The sequence below is a fragment of the Rhinopithecus roxellana genome, chromosome 6, assembly GCF_007565055.1.
Source record: "Rhinopithecus roxellana isolate Shanxi Qingling chromosome 6, ASM756505v1, whole genome shotgun sequence".
In the NCBI taxonomy this organism is placed as follows: Eukaryota; Metazoa; Chordata; class Mammalia; order Primates; family Cercopithecidae; genus Rhinopithecus; species Rhinopithecus roxellana.
In genome coordinates this window covers 74,806,430-74,829,320 of record NC_044554.1, presented here as the reverse complement: position 1 = coordinate 74,829,320, position 22,891 = coordinate 74,806,430, and the positions used below count along the sequence as shown (strand labels likewise).

The following is a 22,891-nucleotide window of genomic DNA, read 5'->3' as shown; positions in this document are numbered from 1 at the left end:
ATATAATGTTACTTTTTTGAGTCAAGTATTGTATGGATTTCTCTAGTTCTAAATGCTTAGCAATGCCATTTATGATAGATTAGCAACATTTCTGATATTTTAGGCTCTCAGCTCAGAATTAATACTGAAAATTAATTTTTCTAATTTAGCAGTTGCATTAGATGTTCCTGTAAAACAAATAAATTCATAACTATGTGACCAGAACTTCAAAATAGGAGCTCCAAACTAATGCTTTGGGAAGAAGTAGCCTCACTGGGATACTGCGTTCAATTCCAAACGTGACATTTTTGAAGGAAAACACTCATTTGTATGTTTTGCTTCTGGATTATTTGCTTAGCAAAGAATTCAGCCTCACTGATATACAGTCTTTACTTTAGAAAGCCATCTCCACATTGAGAGTTTCATAATGTGTCACAAATTTCCTAAGGAATGAATGACAAGAAGGCATATTTTGCCCCTACATTCCCATGTTCCAGTAAACTGAAGCAGAGAACAATTCATCTGGGAATTTAATTCAGATTTCATGCCTTATATCAGTATCAGTATTTTGCCAGTTATGCTGTACTTCTTATAGAGACTAAATAACAAAAACAGTTAGCTCAACTTAATCATTTCACAATGTTCACGTATATTAGAACATCCCACTGTACCCATATATATGTACAATTATTGTCTGTCAATTAAAAATAAAATTCATCCCAATTACCCTGATTTGATCATTAAACATTATATGCATATATCACGTGTACCCCCAAAATATGTATAACTATTATATATCAATACAAAATTTAAAAATACATGTATATTTAAAAAAATTCCATCTTAACAAAAATTCAAGCATACCTTTTCCACACATGTGATTTAAATGATAATTCACTATAAAGTAGACATCTTTCTGGTAAATAAGTACTTGACCCCCTTACAAGGTTTATATATTTGTACAACTTATTAATTAATTTATTTATTTTGAGACAGAGTCTCACTTTGTTGCCCAGGCTGGAGTGCAATGGAGTGATCTCAGCTCACTGCAGGCTCCATTTCCTGGGTTCAATCAATTCTCCTGCCTCAGCCTCCCAAGCAGCTGGAATTACAGGTGCCTGCCACCACACCCAGCTAATTTTTGTATTTTTAGTAGAGATGGGCTTTTATTATGTTGGTCAGGCTGGTCTCGAACTCCTGACCTCAAGTTATCCACCTGCCTTGGCCTCCCAAAGTGTTGGAATTACAGGTGTGAGCCACCAGGTCTGGACTATTTCCACGACTTACATGAACATGCCCTCTGGGGTCATTCGTCCAGCTTGAATTAAATAGGCTCCAAATCGAAACCCTGCTGCATAGGCAAAATATATAAAGGCATGGCTGAATGCATAACAGCTTCCAATAATCTGTGCTTTCTTCGAGGTATTTCTGGAATGCACAAAATTTACCAAATAATAAGGCATGAATTACAGCAAGGTCAATTTAATAAATGTAGAGTAATAAATAGAGAGGACTTTGAAATGTTATAATTTAGTAGAAAGGCATTTTTTGAATGATTAAAGAGAAAGTTTTTTTTTTTTTTTTTTACTACTGAGAAATTTTTGAGAAAAGACAGATAATATTATAATTCTTTTCTCTGTAGTCATATACTCTCTAGTTTTGTGTAACAAATTTGACTTTACATACTGTTAAATGAATGGGCAAAGCCTGTGAAAGGATGGCTAGTGTAAGAGTTAGAGATTTGGTTTAGCAGTATTTAGAAGGATTTTCTAAGTATCCATTATAATCTTTCATTCACAGAATAGAGGAAATTAAAGCGTGGTGCCAACTACAAGTATGAGTCCAAAACAGTACAAAGCTGTCTTTCTGGTAAAGTAATATAAAAAGCATCACTAAGTCAATGTGATAAGGAGGACTAGTTTAAAATTAAAAGAGTAAGTGCATTTATTATGTATATATTCGTATTTAAAATGTAAACTATTTTAGGGATTTAAAATAAAGGGCTGAGCTCTTTTCTCTTGCTCTGTCACCCAGGCTGGAGGTGGAGTGTAATGGTGTGATCTCAGCTCACTGCAACCTCTGCCTCCCAGGTTCAGGTGATTCTCCTGCCTCAGCCTCCGAGTAGCTGGGACTACAAGTGTGCACCACCACACCCGGCTAATTTTTGCATTTTTAGTAGAGATGGGCTTTCACCATGTTGCCCAGGATGGTTTCTAACTGTTGACCTCAAGTGATCTGCCCACCTCAGCCTCCCAAAGTGCTGGATTACAGGCATAAGACACAGCACCCGGCCCGCAATTTTATTTTCTTTCTTGCGTATGTTATTTCATTAATATTCTTTCAGGAAGATGAGAAAAATGTGCATACTAAGTAACAGATAGTTAATGGTAATGTGAGAGGACCTAAAATACTTATTCTAATTGCGCTTGCCCTCAATTCCTCTCTAGTTTCTCTTGGTGAAGTCATATGAGAAATTACGACATGACCATTATTAGGAAAGACTCAAGAGCAAATGAATTAGCAGGCAAACCACTGGAGTCATTCAAGAGTACTGCCTTTACAGAACAAAATTAAGTTTTTGAAGTCAGTATGAATCTACAATCACCTGTGTTGAGTCTCAAGCATCTCTTCATACATTTGCTCGAAGGCTTTTTCCCTTGTTGATGACACTATAGTACGTATATTCTCCACAGCTTCAGTTGCTATCTTATAAAATAGGACAATACAATATAGAAATAAAATTAGTAATGGTGAATCTTTTCCCATTTGTGAATTCCAGTCAGTCACACTGGGGACATATTAATTATATCAAGTCAGTAAGTTTTCCTGACAAGTATTGTTAGCTTCCTTTCCTCCCAGAAAGTAAGATAGAAAAATGACACTTTAGGATAATAAGCTTAAGGAAAATGTCTTATTGAGATTTAGTCTACTGATCTAAGTTTAGCCCCATTCAAGTTTTTACTGAATTTCAATTTAAACTTGTTCCATAGACAGAAGAATAAAACATTAGTGAGCATTATGTTCACATGCAAAGGAGCTTCCTACAAATTATGAAACAATTCAAGTAAAAGAGAGCAGAGGCCGGGCACAATGGCTCATGACTGTAATCCCAGTACTTTGGGAGGCCAAGGTAGGCAGATTACTTGAGGCCAGGAGTTCGAGACCCAGCCTGGCCAACATGGTGAAACCCTGTCTCTACTAAAAATACAAAAATTAACCAGGCATGATGGCACGTGCCTGTAATCTCAGCTACTCAGGTGGCTGAGGCACGAGAATCACTTGAACCTGGGAGGCGGAGGTTGCAGTGAGCTGAGATCATGCCACTGCACTCCAGCCTGGGCAACAGAGTGAGACTTCTCTGTCTCAAAAAGATAGTAGAGATAATCACATAATTATCTTATTCTAGCAAAGAATTAAAAACAGCAACCTAAAAGGACTCAGGAACATTACAGGAAAGTAACATGGCATGTGGTTATAAAATTCTTTATGAGATAAAGTCATTTCTCATATTAGTGTCTGTGAATGTGAAAAGGCATTTAATTCAAATGTGATGAATACTTCTCCATATTTATGTAGTTTATAAAGAGAATGCATAATTACATGGGATTCAAAATGGAAGAGAGTTTTGGTTTAGAATAGCTTTTCGGACATGAGAACATGTGTTGGCTTCAAAGAGAAACTTCCTGTTTTCACATTCTGTTTCCAGATTGGCAGAGTGGACTGTGGGACAGAAAAGACCAGGTAGACACTTGGCCTTCTCTGAGGATGAACTTGGGTTGCAGGAGGGAACTAGATTTCTGGACTGTGGTGAGGACACAAGGATTCTGCTCCCAAGTTTGATGTTGGTTTTTTAAAAATTCTCGTTAATTTAAAAATGGACTCAAAGAAACCTCCATTTGCAACGTTCCACAGTATGTGAAGAAAATGGATAAGAATGCTGAAAACTTGTTTGAGGAAAAACAAAAGGAATGAGCATAAAACAAATTTGTGACAATTTTTCATAATGGAGACAGGATAAATATTATTACAGACCCTTAGAAAATAGTCATTAAAAAAACTGAAAACTAATTAAGCTATTCAAAGTTGTCTTCTTTTTTTTTTAATCTTTTGAGATGGAGTCTCGCTGTGTTGCCCAGGCTGGAGTGCAGTGGTCCGATCTTGGCTCACTACAACCTCTGCCTCCTGGTTCAAGCGATTCTCCTGCCTCAGCCTCCTGAGTAGCTGGGATTGCAGGCGTGTGCCACTATGCCCAGCTAATATTTTTATTTTTAGTAGAGACGAGGTTTCACCATGTTGGTCAGGCTGGTCTTGAACTCCTGACCTTGTGATCCACCCACCTCGACCTCCCAAAGTGTTGGGATTACAGGCGTAAGCCACCGCACCGAGCCCATTCAAAGTCTTAAAAACTAAACATTTGATAATTTGTCCAAATCTACACATGCAACTGAAGAAGGATTGATACATTTTATTAGTCTATGTTCTAAATTGATGTTTAGTAAATTGACTTATTAAAAGCCACAGGAAAATGCCTCCAATTACCTATTTGATTAGAGTTGTTTGTTGTGTAGTTTGAGGTTGCTCTAATGATACATAAAGGAAAAGTCAAAGGGTACGTATACAACGAAAGCTCATGACAAATAAGATGACAAATAAGATGAAAACATAATTAATTAGGCCTCATTAATTTAGAAATTGTATACATTATTGCAATGTTTAAATTAGACAAGGAGGTCTAAACAACTGTTTACTGTCTCTGAGGCGAATATTTGCTAGGTAGTTCAGACTATACAGCACAAGCAAACAATCCAAGGGTCCTTATCTTGTGCAAGAAAGGTGGAAAGGTCTAAGGCTCAGGCAAATGAGATTACAGTGAGTCATGTGCTTGGCATTCCTATCCATGAATATATATGATATTTATGCTATGCCAATTGTGACACATTCACCGTGATACGGACTGTAAAGGATATTAACATCATTTTGCTATTCAGAGGATGTACACCAGTGTAGCCAAGAGCTCTGAAACAGTATCAGGAGAGGAACACCTTTTTCTTTCTTTCTTTTTTTTTTGAGACAGAGCCGTGCTCTGTCGCCCGGGTTGGAGTACAGTGGTGCAATCTCAGCTCACTGCAACCTCCTCCTCCTGGGTTCAAGTGATTCTGCTGCCTCAGCCTCCCAAGTAGCTGGGATTACAGGCAGGCGCCACCATGCCAGGCTAACAGTAGAGACGGGGTTTCATTATGTTGGCCAGGCTGGTTTCAAACTCCTGACCTCAAGAGATCTGCCTGTCTCGGCCTCCCAAAGTTCTGGGATTACGGATGTGAGGAACATCTTAAAGACCTGGATGTAGAGTTAACAGAAGACTCCTTGTTTACAACAATTCAGCTGCTAAAGCGCTGTCATGAAAAACAGATTTTGGACCTCTACCAAGATGAAAGCCAAAAAGAGTAAGATAAAAGTCCACCAATAAATAAATAAATAAGTCAAGAAATAAAGAAAGAAAAGGAAAAGAACTGCCTACCACCCAAGACTATCCAAGCACAGGCAGCCTGGGAAAGGAATGTACTGCCTGCCACTGGAGGAATAGGTGGTAGGAGATGGGGATGGACACTTGACAGGGATGTTGTGCAAGGGACTCCTACTTCAGGTTAATGGTTGGGTCAGATGATGTCTCTTTCAATTCTTAGGTGTTACGATACCACAATAATGTTTCCCTCAGTCTCTAATATAATATTCATATGAATATGGTTGATCCTAAGAACCTTAAATACCTATATGTCTTGGCATTTTCCAAATGATTAAATAAATTGTTCATTTATTGGTCCTGTCTCTAAAGCCTTGTTTTATATGTTATCAATATTGGTGCATTGCCTTGCATTCAGTAACTGCTGAATTGCCTGTTTGTTTTGAAAAATAAAATATTCAGAAAAATTGCTCAAGAAAATTTGATTATTCAATGACCAGAAAATGGGGAATGATGATGTTGGAAAACTTCCCCAGTAATAATGGCTGACATTAGTAAGTGCTTGCTGTCTTCCAGACACTATTCTAAGTATTTTGCATATAATAACATTGTGTTTTATGCAATATTCACAAAAAATTATAAGTGAATACTCTTATTATTCCCACTTTGCAGATGAGAAACCTGAAGTCTACAAAGGGTTGACATAACTTGCTCATATCACATATTCGTTAGGATAGAATCTGGATTCTAACTCAGCTAATTAGACTCCAGAGCCTGTGCTCTAAATCATGAACCCTATTGCTATAACATATCTACCTTCTATCCTAAATTGGTCTGTATGCATTTCTCTGTGAATACATATCACTTTACAGATCCCTAAGAGATGAAATTAATAGATCATAAAGATGGCTAACATATCATATAGTTAACATATCATAAAGTTCTGACTGTTTTTCTCTTTAAATGTTACGATGGTGATAACAGTCTTCATTTTACCTTTCCAGCATGCTTAAGTTCTTGCTTATCTTTGTTGGCAAATCCAGTCATTGCTGCGGTTTCAATCATTCCTGTCATGGCAAGTACTGGAGCAATACTCAGAATCAGGAGTGTCATCTCCCATCCATATAGAAAAGAAATGATAACTGAAAGTCCCATGTTAGTTGCATTTTGTGTCAAGACGCCAATCCTGGAACCTGTTGCCTATAATCAGATATATTTTGGGGGAAAAAACTCAATTAACTTTACATTTACAAGGATTCCTATTATAGTTCCTTGCAAAACAAGGTAGACTTTTTCAAAAAAGAATTTATACTTAAATTTATACCTTGAATGTATACTTTGAGATTAAATAAGATACATATTTTTATTTATTTACTTATGGAGTCCCACTCTGTCACCGAGGCTTGAGTGCAGGGGCGCAATTGCGGCTTACTGCAACCTCTGACTCCTGGGTTCAAGCGATTCTCTTGCCTCAGCCTCAGGAGCAGCTGGGACCCACCACCAAGCCCGGCTAATATTTTTGTATTTTTAGTAGAGAAGGGGTTTCACCATGTTGGCCAGGCTGGTCTCAAACTCCTGACCTCAGGTGATCCGCCTGCCTCAAAATGCCCTAAACTAAGGAAATATACTTTATTTTCATGTCTTGATGTCCAATATTGAGATGTCCAAATGAACTGGATTTTAGTTTAAGGGAACACCATAGAAGACTGTACAGAAGCATGATAGGAACAGACAATCTGAAATCAAATACCACCTCCTTAAAGGGAGACTTGTATGTTGCTATGAGACCTCTCCTTAAATAGTTTAGCAGGATTTTACAGCCCAGTGCAAGTTGAGTGTGTTGAAAGCTGAAGTTACAGGATTTCCTTTGTCTTCTCAGTGATAGATGCATACCCACAGTCTTCTTGTTTCCTTACACCCAAACACCCAGCAATAATAAAACAACACACTTATGCATACACGTAGATACCTATACCCTGCCACCTCTTCAACACTAACTTACAGATAAGTTCTTGGTAATAAAGCTGATGTTTGAAAATGACAGAATCATAGTTACTATTACAAAAAACTAAAGAAACAGTCTATCTTTAGTTAAGCAGTTTTTACTATTTCCTATTTATAAAGTTGTAATCACATTTGCTAGGAATTTTCTAGAAAACCAATATTTTAATAAATAATAGCATTAAAGTACCAGTTTTACATATATGCATAACCAACATGTACTTAAAATTTAAGTATTTGAAAAAGATAGCTTGAGTTATGCATATAAATTCTTTTAGAAGGTTTTACATATTCTATTTCATGGAGAGTAAAAAGGGAAAGGATGCTATACTTTAGCTCAGATATTCACTGCAATAGAATCTAACTCACCTTAAAAAATGTTCTAAAGTGAATTATTAACTTCTATTTGAATGGAAAAAATTTGCATTATGAACTGTAAAAATGAGGTTTTTGTATATTTTTTGTGTATTGTATATTACCTTTCACACAAATTATCTCTTTCTATTGGTGAAGATAGTATGATCATGCAAGGAATAACTCATGCTGTCTGACTCAGTGCTTTTGGGAGCATGAAGCTTTGTGTTGGAGAGGCAAGAGTTGCCATGGAAAGGAAACCAACATGGACAGGAAACAGTAGGGCAGAAGGAAATACACACTAAAAGCAGGCCAAAATAGGATAAAGGCCCAACCTTAGGCACTAAATAAGCACTTTACCTTTACCATCTTATTTAATCTCATAACAATGCAAAGAGATGGATACTATCACTAGTACTGTACAATAGATGAGGAAACAAAAGTAGTAAGACAAAATAACAGCCATATGCTTGTAACCGGAGGATAAAAAACTCTTTGTTCCCTGAATCACTTGGGATTAAGTGGCTGACCTGATACTCTATCATTTCTGCATACTTAGAGATGGTGTTTCATGAAAAAGAACATTCTCTCTCTTATCCAAAATACCATGATCAAAATCAGGAAATTACATAACTGTCATTTAATGCTTAGACTTCCTTCAAGTTTTATCAATTGTCTCAATAAGGCATTTTATAGTGAAAGAGTATCTACATTGGAATCACACATTTCATTTAGGTGTCACACCTCTTTAGTCTCCTTTAGTATGGAATAGTTCTTCATTCTTAACTTGATGTTCATGACATTGACTTTTTTGAAGATCGCAAGCCAGGTATCTGGCAGAATATTTCTCGTTTTAGCTTATTTGATATTTCCTCACATTTAGATTCAAATTGTGCATCTTTGGTAAGAATCTTAGAGAAGTAATGCTGTGTTCTTCTCATTGCATCCTATCAAGTGGCATGCAATTTTGATTGGTCCTATTCCAGGCACTGTGCACTTGTATAATTAATTAAGATGGTTTCTTCCAGGCTTCTCCACTATGAAGTTGTTCTTTCTCCCTTTGTAATTAATAAATGTTTTGAGGCAGTTTGAAGCTATGTCAAAATCCAATTTCTCATCAAACTTTCAATTTATTTATTGCAGTATGAACTAATGACTTTTAAATTTCTTCAGTGGTTTGTAACCTGTTACTATAATCATTTATTTTGACTCAGATTATCCCACGTGTGGCCGGTGGAAGTCCCTTCAAGTTGGCTTTGTCCTTTGACATGTCCCTATCAGTTTTGGAATATGTCCTTACTTTCTGACACAAAATGATTTTCCAGTTTCATCTGCTACTGTCTCTGCCCTACTTCTGGAATTAGTCATTTCTCCAAAGATCCCTAGGTTCTTTTAGTGGAGAATTTTATTTAGCAGTCAAGATATGGTGCTAGTCGTACTCATTATTACTGGAATGTCAGTGGCCAAACTAGAGAATGTGTGTGTGTGTGTGTGTATTGATAGATACATGCACACATTTACATCTATATTTGTTTCTCTCTATTTCTTGAAACTCATGAGTCATATCAATACCTCCAATTCCAAGTCAACATTGTAAGTTTATTTCCAGTTTTCTCCTTTTCCATACTTGTTATCCCTCTCTTCACAAGGGAGAGAACTGGCTCCCATTGTCTTTAATAGATTGATTTATGTGATTAATCTCTCTGTGGGTAACACATCTGCTCTCATGTCTCCTGCCTCTTCCCTGCACGGACACCCTCCTCACCCTGCTCTGGCTCTGCTTCCCTGCACTGGGCTGCCACCACACTGGGTGTCATAATATCAGGGCTGCAAACCCCAGTCCTACCCCTTCCCCCAAACTGACGGAAGGCCAGCACTCTTAGCCACTCTATCATAGTAGTGATGAGCTGAATGATTAAGGATATTCATTAAAGTGTATACTTTGGGTAAGATTTCTCTGATCCCATTTTTGCACATTATAAATTGGTTTCACTCAGTAAAGATCTAAGAGGCAATATCAAGAGAGAAAAGGAGTTGGAAACATCATAGTATGAGGTAAAATAAATTTTTAAAATAATTTCAAATATGTAGAATTATCTTTATAATTCTTATAAGGACTACACATCTTATGGATCATCTTTCAGTGGGATGTATGATACTTAAGCAATAAACTGAAACATTAGTTCTTTAGTGCTGGGATTAAAAAATGAGGGCCCCTGTTTACCTGGAAAGATAGGAAGAATCGACCACACTTTGAATTATATTTTTTGTTCTGATCATGAAAACAGGATCATTAGAAAAAGTTGAGATAAAGTTAAAATCTACATGCTTCTAGACATAAATACTTACACACATTCAGATTCGGTTTATTACCTGCATGCAGTTTTATATTCCGATTTAATCCTTGTACATTATACTGCAATCATTAAATATTCTCCAAAAATATTTGGGTTGCCTTCAATTTTTCATTATTAAAAATAAAGATGTAATGAACATCTTTATAAAAAATCTTTGTTCTCCTTTAAAAATGGCCTGCTGTTAAATTTCTAACTGGAATTACACCTTAAAAGGTGTAATTCTCCCAACTTGAAGGGACTTCCATTGGCTACATCTGGGATAATTTGAGTCAAAATAAATGATTGTAGTACAAGTTATAAACCACTGAAGAAATTTCAAAAGGTGTATATACTCTTACATTCTTGATGGGTATTGCCAAATTGCTTCCATAAAAGATTACATCAATTTTCACCAAACTATCAAAAAATTGGCATTTTCATTAAAAAATAATAGTAACAAATCCTCCCTCCCTCCAGGGCTCTGCCTAATTCCTAAAATCTTTGTGGTTTCAGTTTCAGGCCTGTATCTGGTGATGATTGAAACATTTTCCAATTTCTCACTAAAATATCTAAGAAAAGTTCAAAAATGTAAAAACACACAACAGCAAACACTCAAAAAATTATGAAATACTGAAAACTAAGATGGACAGAGAGCCTGGTTAAGTGTTTAAGGGTATGATGCACTAACTCTAAGAACTATGGGCTGGGAGGCCGAGGCGGGCGGATCACGAGGTCAGGAGATTGAGACCACACTGGCCAACACTGTGAAACCCCGTCTCTACTAAAAATACAAAAAAAAAGCCGGGGGTGGTGGCGGGCGCCTGTAGTCCCCTCTACTCCGAGGCTGAGGCAGGAGAATGGCGTGAGCCCGGGGGGCGGAGCTTGCAGTGAGCGGAGATGGCGCCACTGCACTCCAGCCTGGGCAACAGAGCGAGACTCTGTCTCAAAAAAGAAAAAGAAAAAGAAAAAAAAGAACCATGGACCTAAATGGGGATTCCATTTGGCACATAATGCTGACTTACACTTCATCCCCTGGAAGTTTAAGGATAAAAGAGATAAATGGTGATGTATGTTATAGACTAAATTATGTCGCCCCCTGCCCCGCCGCCATTTATATGTTTAGGTCTAACCTCCAGTTCCTCAGAATGTTACTGTATTTGGGCCGGGGGCGGTGGCTCAGGCCTGTAATCCCAGCACTTTGGAAGGCGGAGGTGGGTGGGTCACGAGGTCAGGAGATCAAGACCATCCTAGCTAACATGGTGAAACCCGTTTCTACTAAAAAAAAATACAAAAATTAGCCAGGCGTGGTGGCGGACTCCTGTAGTCCCAGCTACTCGGGAGGCTGAGGCAGAAGAATGGCGTGAACCTGGGAGGTGGAGCTTGCAGTGAGCCAAGATCGTGCTACTGCACTCCAGCCTGGGCAACACAGCCAGACTCCATCTCAAAAAAAAAAAAAAAAAAAAAAAAAGAATATTACTGTATTTGGAGATAAGGTAATTCTAAATAAATAAATTATAGATACAGGAGTAATTAAGTTAAAGTGAAGTATTTAAGGTGGGCTCTAATCTAACCTGATTGGTACTCTTATAAGAAGAGGAAATTTGAGCTAGGCATTGTGGCTTGCCCCTGTAGTCCCAGCACTTTGGGAGGCCGAGGCGGGCAGATTGGGAGGTCAGGAGTTTGAGACCAGCCTGATCAAAACCCCGTCTCTACTAAAACTACAAAAATTAGCTGTATTTGTAACAGGCTGTAGGCATGGTGGTGCACGCCTGTAATCCCAGCTACTCAGGACACTGAGGCAAGAGAATCGCTTGAACCCTGAGGTGGAGGTTGCAGTGACCCAAGATCGAGCCACTGCACTCCAGCCTGGGAGACAGAGCGAAACTCTGTCTCAAAAAAAAAAAAAAAAAAAAAAGGAAATCTGGACACAGCAGACATCGCACACAGAGAGGTCATGTGAGGACGGAGACAGAAGACAGCCAACTACAAGCCAAGGTCCTTGGAGTGAAACCCAATCATGCCGACATCTTGCTCTTGGGCTTCTAGTTTCCAGAACTGTAAGGAAATAAATGTTGTTGCAGTCCCCTAGTCCGTGGTCCTTTGTTATGAAAGCCCGAGCTGACTAATACACTGTCCTTGCTCCTCTGCCTCCCACCCCCACCATAAGTTTCAGAGTCATATGGACTAGACAATGGGTGAGATGCTGTGGACCTTAAGTTCTTGGCGTTGTTGGAGGCCTTCTATATCTTTCCATAATACTAAATGCTCCTGGTGCGGGGTCATCTCAAGCTCCAGATAGGAGGACCAGTCTGGAGTGTGGCGTTCAGTTCAGGGATGTGCTCGTAAGCCTGGGCCTTGTCGGTAGATGTGTGGCCATCTAAGCCTTGGGACTGGAGGAGATCGCTGGGGAATTGAATAGATGGCAAAAGGAGATTCCCTAAGGCGCGCTGGGATTCACCACTCTTTAGAATTTCCAAAGAAAAGCTGTATTTGTAGCAGGCTGTAGGGTTCAGGCTTCACCCACTTTGCTTTTCCGAAAGAGCCCCTAGATGGTCCAGTTTCTCTTCTAGGGAAATGACAAGGCTCCTGTTTTCAAATTTTGTTGCTTTTCCTTACTGTAAAGCTGACCTTAAGAATAACTTTCGCTCTTTCCCAGGCCCATTCCTCTCCCTACTATGGTCTTTTGAATTGAATACATGTCTCCACAATTCATCTTTAGTGTTTATTAATGCATATAAGTGTATCTGTGAAAACTATATGGTAATGCTTTTGTGTTTATCCCTTAAAATGTCCACTAAAGTACTGTGTTTAATAACAGTAATAGGGGTACAATAAAGAAATATTGGGCTTTGCCCTTGATTACTGGAAAGTGCTCCTAAAAAAATACTAAATGCTCCTATAGCTACATAAAATTTATATATATTGTGATGTGCAATCATTGGAGCTATTTTTTAAAACTATAATTATGTTTTGTTGAGAATAAGGTATTCATTGTTCTTTAAATATAAAATTTGTTTTATCTAAATATTACCAAGAATTATTGTCATCAATTACTTGATAGGGGGTTATATTTTGTAGGCCTTGATACATGTATTAATTTCCACTTGGTAGTTTCTTTTAATATTTTGAAGCCAGTGATTTTTAATTTTTTGGATTTCAATTCTTGGCACAGTACCTATATTGTCAAAAGGATAAATCATATCCACTGGGGCATTATTCTTTTCTGTTTGGATATTTCCTATTAGGTAACCATAATATAGTTCCTGATTCCTCATTACCTTCTGTTGTTTGTGTTCTATTAACTTTAAAGATTATAGCTCACCTGGCTGTGGTGCCTCACGCCTGTAATCTCAGCACTTCGGGAGGCCGAGGTGGGAGGATCACCTGAGGTCAGGAGTTTGATACCAGCCTGACAAACATGGTGAAACCCCGTCTCTACTAAAAACACAAAATTAGCTGGGCGTGGTGGTGGGCGCCTGTAGTCCCAGCTACTTGAGAGGCTGAGGCAGGAGAATCGCTTGAACCTGGGAGGTGGAGGTTGCAGTGAGACGAGATAGTGCCACTGCACTCCAGCCTGGGTGGCAGAGTGAGACTCTGTCTCAAAAAAAAAAAAAAAAAAAAAATTACAGCTCTAGGCTGGGTGCGGTGGCTCATACCTTTAATCCCAGCACTTTGGGAGGCCCAGGTGGGAGGTTCACTTGAGCCCAGGAGTTCAAGACCAGCCTGGGCAACAAAGCAAGACTCTGTCTCTACATAAAAATGAAAAAATTAGCCAGGCACAGTGGTGTGCACTTGTAGTTCCAGTTACTTGGGAGGCTGAGGCGGTAGCATCCCTTCAGCCCAAGAGTTCGAGGTTGCAGTGAGCTAGGATCATGCCACTGCACTCTAGCTTGGGTGACAGAGTGAGACCCTGTTTCTCACACACACACACACACACACACACACACACACACACACACACACACACTTACACCACGCATTCCAGCTCTAGACATTAAAGTTAAAGGAAATAGAGTAAGGATTAGAGGCCGTGCATGGCAGCTCACACCTGTAATCCTAGCACTTTGGGAGGCTGAGGCAGGTGAATCACCTGAGGTCAGGAGTTCAAAACCAGCCTGGCCAACATGGTGAAACTCCATCTCTACGAAAAATTAAAAAAAATTAGCTGGGCATGATGGCAGATGCCTGTAATCCAGCAACTTAAGAGGCTGAGGCAGGAGAATTGCCTGAATCCGGGAGGTGGAGGTTGCAGTGAGCTGAAATCATGCCACTGCACTCCAGCTTGGGCAACAGAACGAGACTCTGTCTCAAAATAAATAAATAAAAGGAGTAGATAATAAGAAAAGTAAAGACAAAAAGCTTGCTGAGCATTGTAGTTTTCATGCATAAACTCGAGTAGTGTATTAGGGAAAGAAGTAGACATACTTTACAGAGCCACACTATACAAATATTTGTCACTTAAAGTTTGTCTAAGGACTATACACACCAACCTAATTTCTAAAAATATCCAAGAGTGAACTTGAAAGATTTTTGATGAGACAGCGTTCTCTATTTGAGTTTTTTGTTTGGGACACAAGAACTTTCTACGAAGTGGCTTGTACTTGCATATCTTTGCTTGCTTAATAAACTTGGGCTTTCCATTCTTGTGTTAATCTGCTTCTGGAAAATAGAATTATATCCTTTCTATAGTTCATTTTAGTTTAAATTACCACAAACCTATTGAAATGTTCAGTCAGTGCAACCGAGAACAAGCCACAAACCCTGCTTTTTGGTGGTGGTGGCACAATGAGAAAGATCTGAATATATTTCTTCTGTTCCAAGAAGAATAAACAGAAAATAAGAGACTCTTGGCCTTGAGAACTACTACAATGACTGAAGGAAAATGGAATGTGGTCTTAAAGACCCAGAAAAATAGTATACCTCTGGAAAGAATTTAAAACTGGAATCAGAAGAAATTTAATTAAACTTTCTTAGATTCTTTAGCAAGAGCACAAAAATACAGTTTTTTTGAAATTAAGAACAAAATGTCTTGTTTAAGTAATTCTTCAGATAACTATTTATGGAGTGTCTACTATGTCTTAGGTACTATGCTAGATGTGGGGAACATCACTTCGATAAGAAAATTATAAAAGGAAGGAAACTCAGTGTGGAATTATAGAAATAAGAATTCCATATGGTAGAATTTCTGCTTCTGGCCAAGACGGAGTAACAAGGATTTATCCTCTCATCTAAAACCAAACAAAAAATAGACAAAATACATGAACCAGTGTTTTTCAAGACACTGAGCATAAGGCAACCAAGGGCAGAGATGGCAAACGAACAAGATGACCCCTGTGGTTGCTCTGGCTTACTCCCTTGGAAGAGTTTCCAGGTGGCAGTGCAAAGAGCCCAACAGACTCTGAGTTGAGTAGACAAAGCTGAGAATCTCAGGAATCTAAGTCAGCTAGAGTTTGCAGCATAGAATACTAGAGAAGAGAGAGAGTCACAGAATGATAAATCTAGATATCTGCAGAGGATTCTTCTTGAGTATTCAGCTGAACAGTGCATACCTGTCAGGACTGGGATTAGTGCCTGGTAACAGCAGCCAGACTGGAAAACCTTCTGAGTCACAGGGCATTAGGTAGAGTATGTGGAAGGGTTTTGCCTTTGTAGTAGGCTCAGTCCTGCTTGACAAACCTTAAAACCAAGACCCAAAAAGATCAAACTATTCTCAGGTAACTTAACTGTATCCCACAATGAAACCCAAGAATATTTATAGAAATATAAAAATATCCAGCACCAAAAATTTTAAATTCACAGTGTTTAGCACACAGTCAGAAATTGGCAGGGGGCTGGGCATGGTGGCTAACACCTGTAATCCCAGCACTTTGGGAGGCTAAGGTGGGAGGATCGCTTGAACTCAGGAGTTCAAGACTAGCCTGGACAACAAAGTGACACCCTGTCTCTACAAAAATAAAAAAATTAGCTGAGTGTGGTGCCATGTACCTCTCATTCCAGCTGCATGGAAAGCTGAGGCAGGAGGATTGCTTGAGCCTGCTCCCAAGTCAAGGCTACAGTGTACTGTGTTTATGCCACTGCACTCGAGCCTGGGTGACAGAATGAGATCCTGTCTGGGAAAAAAAAAATTCCCAGGTATGCAAAGTAGCAAAATAAGACCTATGATAAGGATAAAAATGAATCCATGGACATCAACCCAGAATTGACAAAATGTTAGATATGCCACATGATCTCACTTATATGTATAATTTAAAAAAGCCAAACTCATACAGACAGAGAGTAAAATCATGGTTTCTAGGAGGTGGGGATTCAGGGGGTTGAGAAGATGTTGGTAAAAGGATACACAATTTCAATTAGGAGGAATAAGTTTAAGAGATCTGTTGTGTATCATGGTAACTATAATTAATAATAATATATTGTAAACTTGAAAATTACCAAGAAAATAGATTTTAAGTGTTCTCACCACATAAAAAATAAGTATGTGAAATAATGCATATGTTAAATAGTGTAATTTACCCATTTCATAATGACTACATATGTAAAACATCATTTTTATACCCTAAATATATAAAACTTTTACTTATCAATTTAAAAAGCTACTGCCAATATATATATTACATATTATAGTAGTTAAGAGATAAGGAAGATATAAAAAAGATCCATATTAAAATTCTAGAAATAAAAAAATAAAAATATAATTCTAGAAATAAAAAAATAAAAATTCTAGAAATAAAAAAATAAAAATATAATGTCTGAGATGAAAAATATATGATAGGATCAATAGAAGATTAAATATTGAAGAAGAAAAGATCATTGGTTTTGAAGACATAGCAATAGAAACTATTCAAAATAAATGCAGAAAAAAAATGAACCAAGCATTGGTGAGCTGTGGTAAAACTTCAGGCAGCCTAATATATGTAGAATTAGAGTCCTTGAAGGAGAGGTGAGACTAGAAAGACAGAAAAAAATACTTGGATAAATAATGGTCAATGTATTTTTTAAATTTGGTGAAAACTATAAGCCCATAAATCTAAGAATTTAAGTGAACTTCAAGCATAAGAAATAAGGAGGAAGCTATATCAAAACCCATCACAATCACATTTCAAAGTCAGTGATAAAGAGAGGATCTTAAAAGCAAAGGAAGAAATATCCATTATGTTCAGAGGTAAAAAGATAAGGATAACAACAAATTCTTCATTGAAAAAAATCAAGCGAGAAGATAGTAGAACAATATCTTTTTTTTTTTTTTTTTTTTTTTTTATGGCATCTCGCTCTGTCACCCAGGCTGGAGTGGGACTACAGGTGCCTGCCACCACGCCTGGCTAATTTTTTTGCATTTTTTAGTAGAGACGGGGTTTCACTGTGTTAGCCAGGATGGTCTCGATCTCCTGACCTAGTGGTCCGCCTGCCTCAGCCTCCCGAAGTGCTGGGATTATAGGCGTGAGCCACCGTGCCCAGCTGACCAATATCTTTAATCTACTAAAAGAAAGAAAGAAAGAGAAAAACTGGGTTGGGTGCAGTGGCTCACACCCATAATCCCAGCACTTTAGGAGGCTGAGGTGGGCAGCTCACTTGAGCCCAGGAGTTCAAGACTAGCTTGAGCAACATGGTGAAACCCTGTATCTACAAAAAATTAACTGGACATGGTGGCATATGCCCATAGTCCCAGCTACTCAGGAGGCTAAAGTGGGAGGATCACCTGAGCCTGGGAGGTCAAGGCTGCAATGAGTAGTGATCACACCACTGAACTCCAGCCTAGGTAACAGAGTGAGACCGTGTCTCAAAAAAGAAAGAAAGAAAGAAAGAAAGAAAGGATGAAAAGAAAAAACTGTCAACCTCAAATTTCATAACTGGTGGAAATATATTTCAAAAAATTAAGGTGAAATAAAGACTTTTCAGGCATAAGAAACTTGAAATAATTAGTCATTATCAAGCTTACGCTATAAGAAAGGTGAAAAAAAGAACTAGATGCAGAAGGAAAATGATACCAATGGAAATAGGTACCTAGAATAAGGAATGAAGAGATCAGAAATGTTAGCTACATGAGTAAATACATAGGACTCTACATATTTATTTAAAATTCTTTAATAAAAGATGAGTTTTTTGTTTTTGCTTTTTAAAATTTTTTATTATACTTTAGGTTCTAGGGTACATGTGCACAACGTGCATGTTTGTTACATATGTATACATGAGCCATATTGGTGTGCTGCACCCATCAACTCGTCAGCACCCATCAACTCGTCATTTACAACAGGTATAACTCCCAATGCCATCCCTCCCCCTAAGATGATTGTTAAGCAAAAATAATTACAATGTAATATGGGTTTATTACATATTTAGAAGGAGACTATATGACAATAATAGCAAAAGATTTGGAGGGGAAACTGGAAATACTGCACTATTTTAAGTTTCTTACACTGTAGGTTGACATCGTATTGCTTGAAGGTAGACTGTGATAAGTTAAAGATGGGTACTATAAAACCTAAAATAACCACTAGAATAACAAAACAAAACATTATACTTAGCAGTATCACTTTCCTTACTCCTCCAAAAAGAGATGAAATAGAATACTAAAAAATTTTAATCCAAAAGAAGGCAGAAAAATAGGAAAACTGTGCAGAGAACATACGGAATAAAGAGCAAATCGCAAAATGAGAGATTCAATCCTAATAATATTGATAACCACATTAAATGAAAATGGTCTCAATATCCTATTCAGATATTCAAAGAGACCTGTATGCTGCCTATGAGAATCACACTCTAAATACAGACACACAAATGGAATAAAAGCACTAGGGCACGGTTCATATGGATTTCTTCTTTTGTAAAATGCCACTTGAAGTTCTTTTGTGGATTTTTTATTGCATGGGTTGACAAACTATAGATTATAGGCCAAATCTGACCCTCTATCTGCTTTTATATTGTCCATAAGGTAAGAATGTTCTGTATATTTTTTTAATGGTTAGGAAAAAATCAAGAGAAGAATAATACTTTGCATCATGTAAAAGTGGTATGCAATTCAAATTTCAGTGTCTGTAAATAAAGTTTTATTGGAATACAGACATGCCCTTTTGTTTACCTTTTTTTTTTTTTGAGATGGAGTTTTGCTTTTGTTGCCCAGGCTGGAGTGCAATGGCACCATCTCAGCTCACCGCAACCTCCGCCTCCCGGGTTCAAGCAATTCTCCTGCCTCAGCCTCCAGAGTAGCTGGGATTATAGATGCCCACCACCATGACCAGCTAATTTTTGTGTTTTTAGTAGAGACAGGGTCTTGCCATGTTGGCCAGGCTGGTCTTGAATTCCCAACCTCAGGTGATCCACCCGCCTTGGTCTCCCAAAGTGCTGGGATTACAGGTGTGAGCGACCACACCCGGCTACCTACTTTTTTTTTTTGAGACAGAGTCTCACTCTGTCAACCAGGTTGGAGTGCAGTGGCATGATCTTGGCCTCCACCTCCTGGGTTCAAGCGATTCTCTTGCTTCAGCCTCCTGAGTGGCTGTGATTACAGGCACCCACCACCACGCTCGGCTAATTTTTGTGGTTTGAGTAGAGACAGGGTTTTACCATGTTGGCCAGCCTAGCGTCGAACACCTCAGGTGATCCGCCCACCTCGGCCTCTAAGAGTGCTGGGATTACAGGTGTGAGCCACCTCGTCCAGCCTTATCTTAACAAACTGTCTGACTGTCATGTTTACCTATTGTTTAGGCTGTCTTAGGTTATAGTGATGGTAGCTGCTACAGAAACTACATGTGCCACCCTCATCACTTTACGCTGCTGCTCAGCATTCTACAAATCTCAGTGATGCTGTTAGAATTTGAGAGCATGTTGAGTTTTGCTGTACTGTTTCACTTTATCCTAGTTTTTTAAAATACCATTGCATACCCGTCATCTCAAAACAAGAAAATAAGATAAATGTGGACTTTGAATGCGATGTTTTTAAGGAACAGTGGATTGTGAGTTATTTTATATTCAAATTAGATGCCTCAGCATCTAATTTTTTTTAATGCCATGACACTAAATAATGCTGGAAAATACAAAATATGTCAACATTAGCAGACTGAGCACTCATCGCAATATTCCCAACTTATAGGAAAGCAACATTCAGAAAAACTAGAAAATATAAAACAAAATATCTTGTTTTAGCAGAATTTCTTCACAAAACTAAAATATGAAAGTGAGAATGAAACCAAAGTAAGTTTTTAAGTGGCTCATTCATTGGCCAAGCAAAGAAAGTCATTTATGGATTTTGAGTTAATTATATCATGTTTGATTGTAGCAGTGGAAGAAATGTATTGAGACTGCATAACTTATATAAGGCTGCCATTTGGTGAGAACAGTTGCTCATAGTTACAGACATTGAGAGTAACATCCACAGTCAATTAAAAAATAAGGTAGATTATTTTGAGTAGTTTTCCCTGACTCTTGATGGGTTGACATATATCACTGACACTGCTCAGTTGCTGGCTTTTTGAGGAGCCAACATTATATTTGAAGTAAGTGAAAAGTTAGCCACTATAAATAGTTTCTGTGGAACAAGTACTGCTGAGAATATTTTCAAAGAAGTTGAGGAAAAAAAATAAGTACAATCTGAAGTAGAATCTACTAAGATACATTATAACAGATGGTTAAAATATTTGTAGAGCAGAAAACAAGCCTTAGTTGGACAAATTTACAAAGCTTGTGAAAATGTAAAGTGTTTAAAGCCTACAGTTATTTACTATTATTTGTCAGCATATATTTTATGGGAAGGAATTGAATTTATCATGCCTTTTTGGACCAGTAGTGTAAATAGTTAAGTTCATTTGCTCTTGTAAACTTAACCATCTTCATTTTTTGTGAGTTTTTGTCAAGGGAAATTTTTGACTTACCTTACCACACGGCAGTTTGATGACTTAGCAGTGGTAAAGTTTTTTGCAGTATTATGAATTCAGGGCCAAGATTGAAAAAGAAACTTTTTTCAGACAAGATCTCACTTTGTCACCCAGGCTACAGTGCAGTAGGACAATTATGGCTCACTGCAGCCTTGGCCTCCCAGGTTCGAGCGATCCTCCTGCCTTGGCCTCCTGAATTGCTGGGATTACTGATGTGAGCCACTGCACCTGGCTTGGAAACTTTTTTTAAAAGAGCCATCCTTAACCACTATTATCAAGTACTAAATGCCTCTGGATATTAGCTTCTGCTGTAGATTTGATTATCTTTCTTAATTCAACCTAAAACTGCAAGACAAAACAGCAATTATATGCATACCTTATGCTGTGGAAAAGTCATTTCCATGACAACATTGTTTGAATCAAAAGTAGTGTCAAGTTGTTTTATACACTTCCCATGTCAAAAAGTTAAATCAATAAATGAGGTTGCCATTGTCCAGGTAATAATATCCTAGTTCTAACTAGTAAACTTGCTGGGCTCTTGGACTTAATAAATGAAAAAAAGTTTATGATTTATTTGGGCAACATATTACAGCTCTGATGAGAAGAGTTCTAGGTTCCAGCATTGGATGTGTCAGTGGTATATCAAATGTACACTGTGGTGTCAACAACACACTTTCTTGTGGACAAAAATGAAATAAGACTTTTGGTTAATGAAAAGAGATTGCTAAAATGTACAGAAATAATACCTTGTAATTTTATAGAATTGAGTTTCCAAAAGAATCTAAAATGGCTTTTAGCTTTAATTAAACCAGATATTACACAGAAAATAGTCTGTTGACAGATGTACTGGCAATAGGCCATTCCCTTGGGCTAAAACAATATCAGTTAAATTGGTTGTATTCAGACAACTATTCTAGGAATCATGTTGTCTCCTATGACTCTATTTCACTAACATGTTTTTATCATGACTTTCAAAATATCAGAGCTTTAAAAAATGGCCAGAGGAATACCTTTACAGTCATGAGTTAAAGGTTTCAAACTAAGATTTATTATTATTAAGGAGCTGTTTTATGAACATTCATTCTAATACATGTGATAGAATAAAATGTAACTGAAATTACATGATGAAGAAATTGAGATGGAGAATGACTTATTTAAGTCAATATGACAGGAAATATGACCCCCAAATTATTATTTCCTAGCTCATCTTTATGCTAGAGTGTCCTTGTGAGGAAGAACTCATTTGTGGACAACAAGATTGATAAACAATTCTTCCTTTTATAGAAAAACTGTCCACTGAAATTGAATATGAATCCATCTTTATATGGCAAAGTAAGAGTTTTTTATAAATTACATTTTGCTAGACACAGTCTCACTCCTGAAATCTTTCTTTGATTGTTTTATTCGTTAATTTAGTTTTTAAAATTAGGTTTTTAAAAATATTTAGAGATGGAGTTTCACTATGTTGTCCAAGCTGGAATACAGTGACTCTTCACAGGTACCATTCCACTACTCATCAGCATGAGAGTTTTACTGACTCCCTTTGCAACCTGGGACAGTTTACCCCTTGTTTTACTTTTTAAATTTGGCAACTTTAAAATCTTTCATCAGGATTCCAACCATTTATTCTCTAGCTACTAGTTCTAATAAAAAAAATGATTTGACTTGTCTAGAAGTTATTGTGAGACTAGCACTTAATAACTGCAACAATAAAGTTTTAAGTGATGAAATGATATTAGTCAGGTGCTTAAAATCAGGTTGACAACTATTCCCAATAATTTCCCTCAGGGACAACACTATTTATTAGAAACAATTGATAAATGTAAGGACAGTAATGTTGGGTCTTTCAGTACTAATTTGGTTTTTCAGTTGAAGCAAGTATCTGCTAAAAT

The 22,891-nt window shown here is 37.6% G+C and overlaps 1 protein-coding gene across 1 annotated transcript in view; it reads right to left on the bottom strand.

Annotated features, from left to right (window-relative positions):
- The window catches only part of ABCB5 (ATP binding cassette subfamily B member 5), a 136,389-nt gene that overhangs the window by 24,819 nt on the left and 88,679 nt on the right, over positions 1-22,891 (bottom strand). Inside the window, exons 20-22 of the mRNA XM_010366731.2 lie at positions 6,437-6,640; positions 2,585-2,685; positions 1,267-1,407 (exon numbers count right to left, since the gene is read on the bottom strand). Of these exons, the coding sequence (XP_010365033.2) occupies positions 1,267-1,407; positions 2,585-2,685; positions 6,437-6,640 (446 nt within the window). The remainder of the gene's footprint in view (positions 1-1,266; positions 1,408-2,584; positions 2,686-6,436; positions 6,641-22,891) is intronic.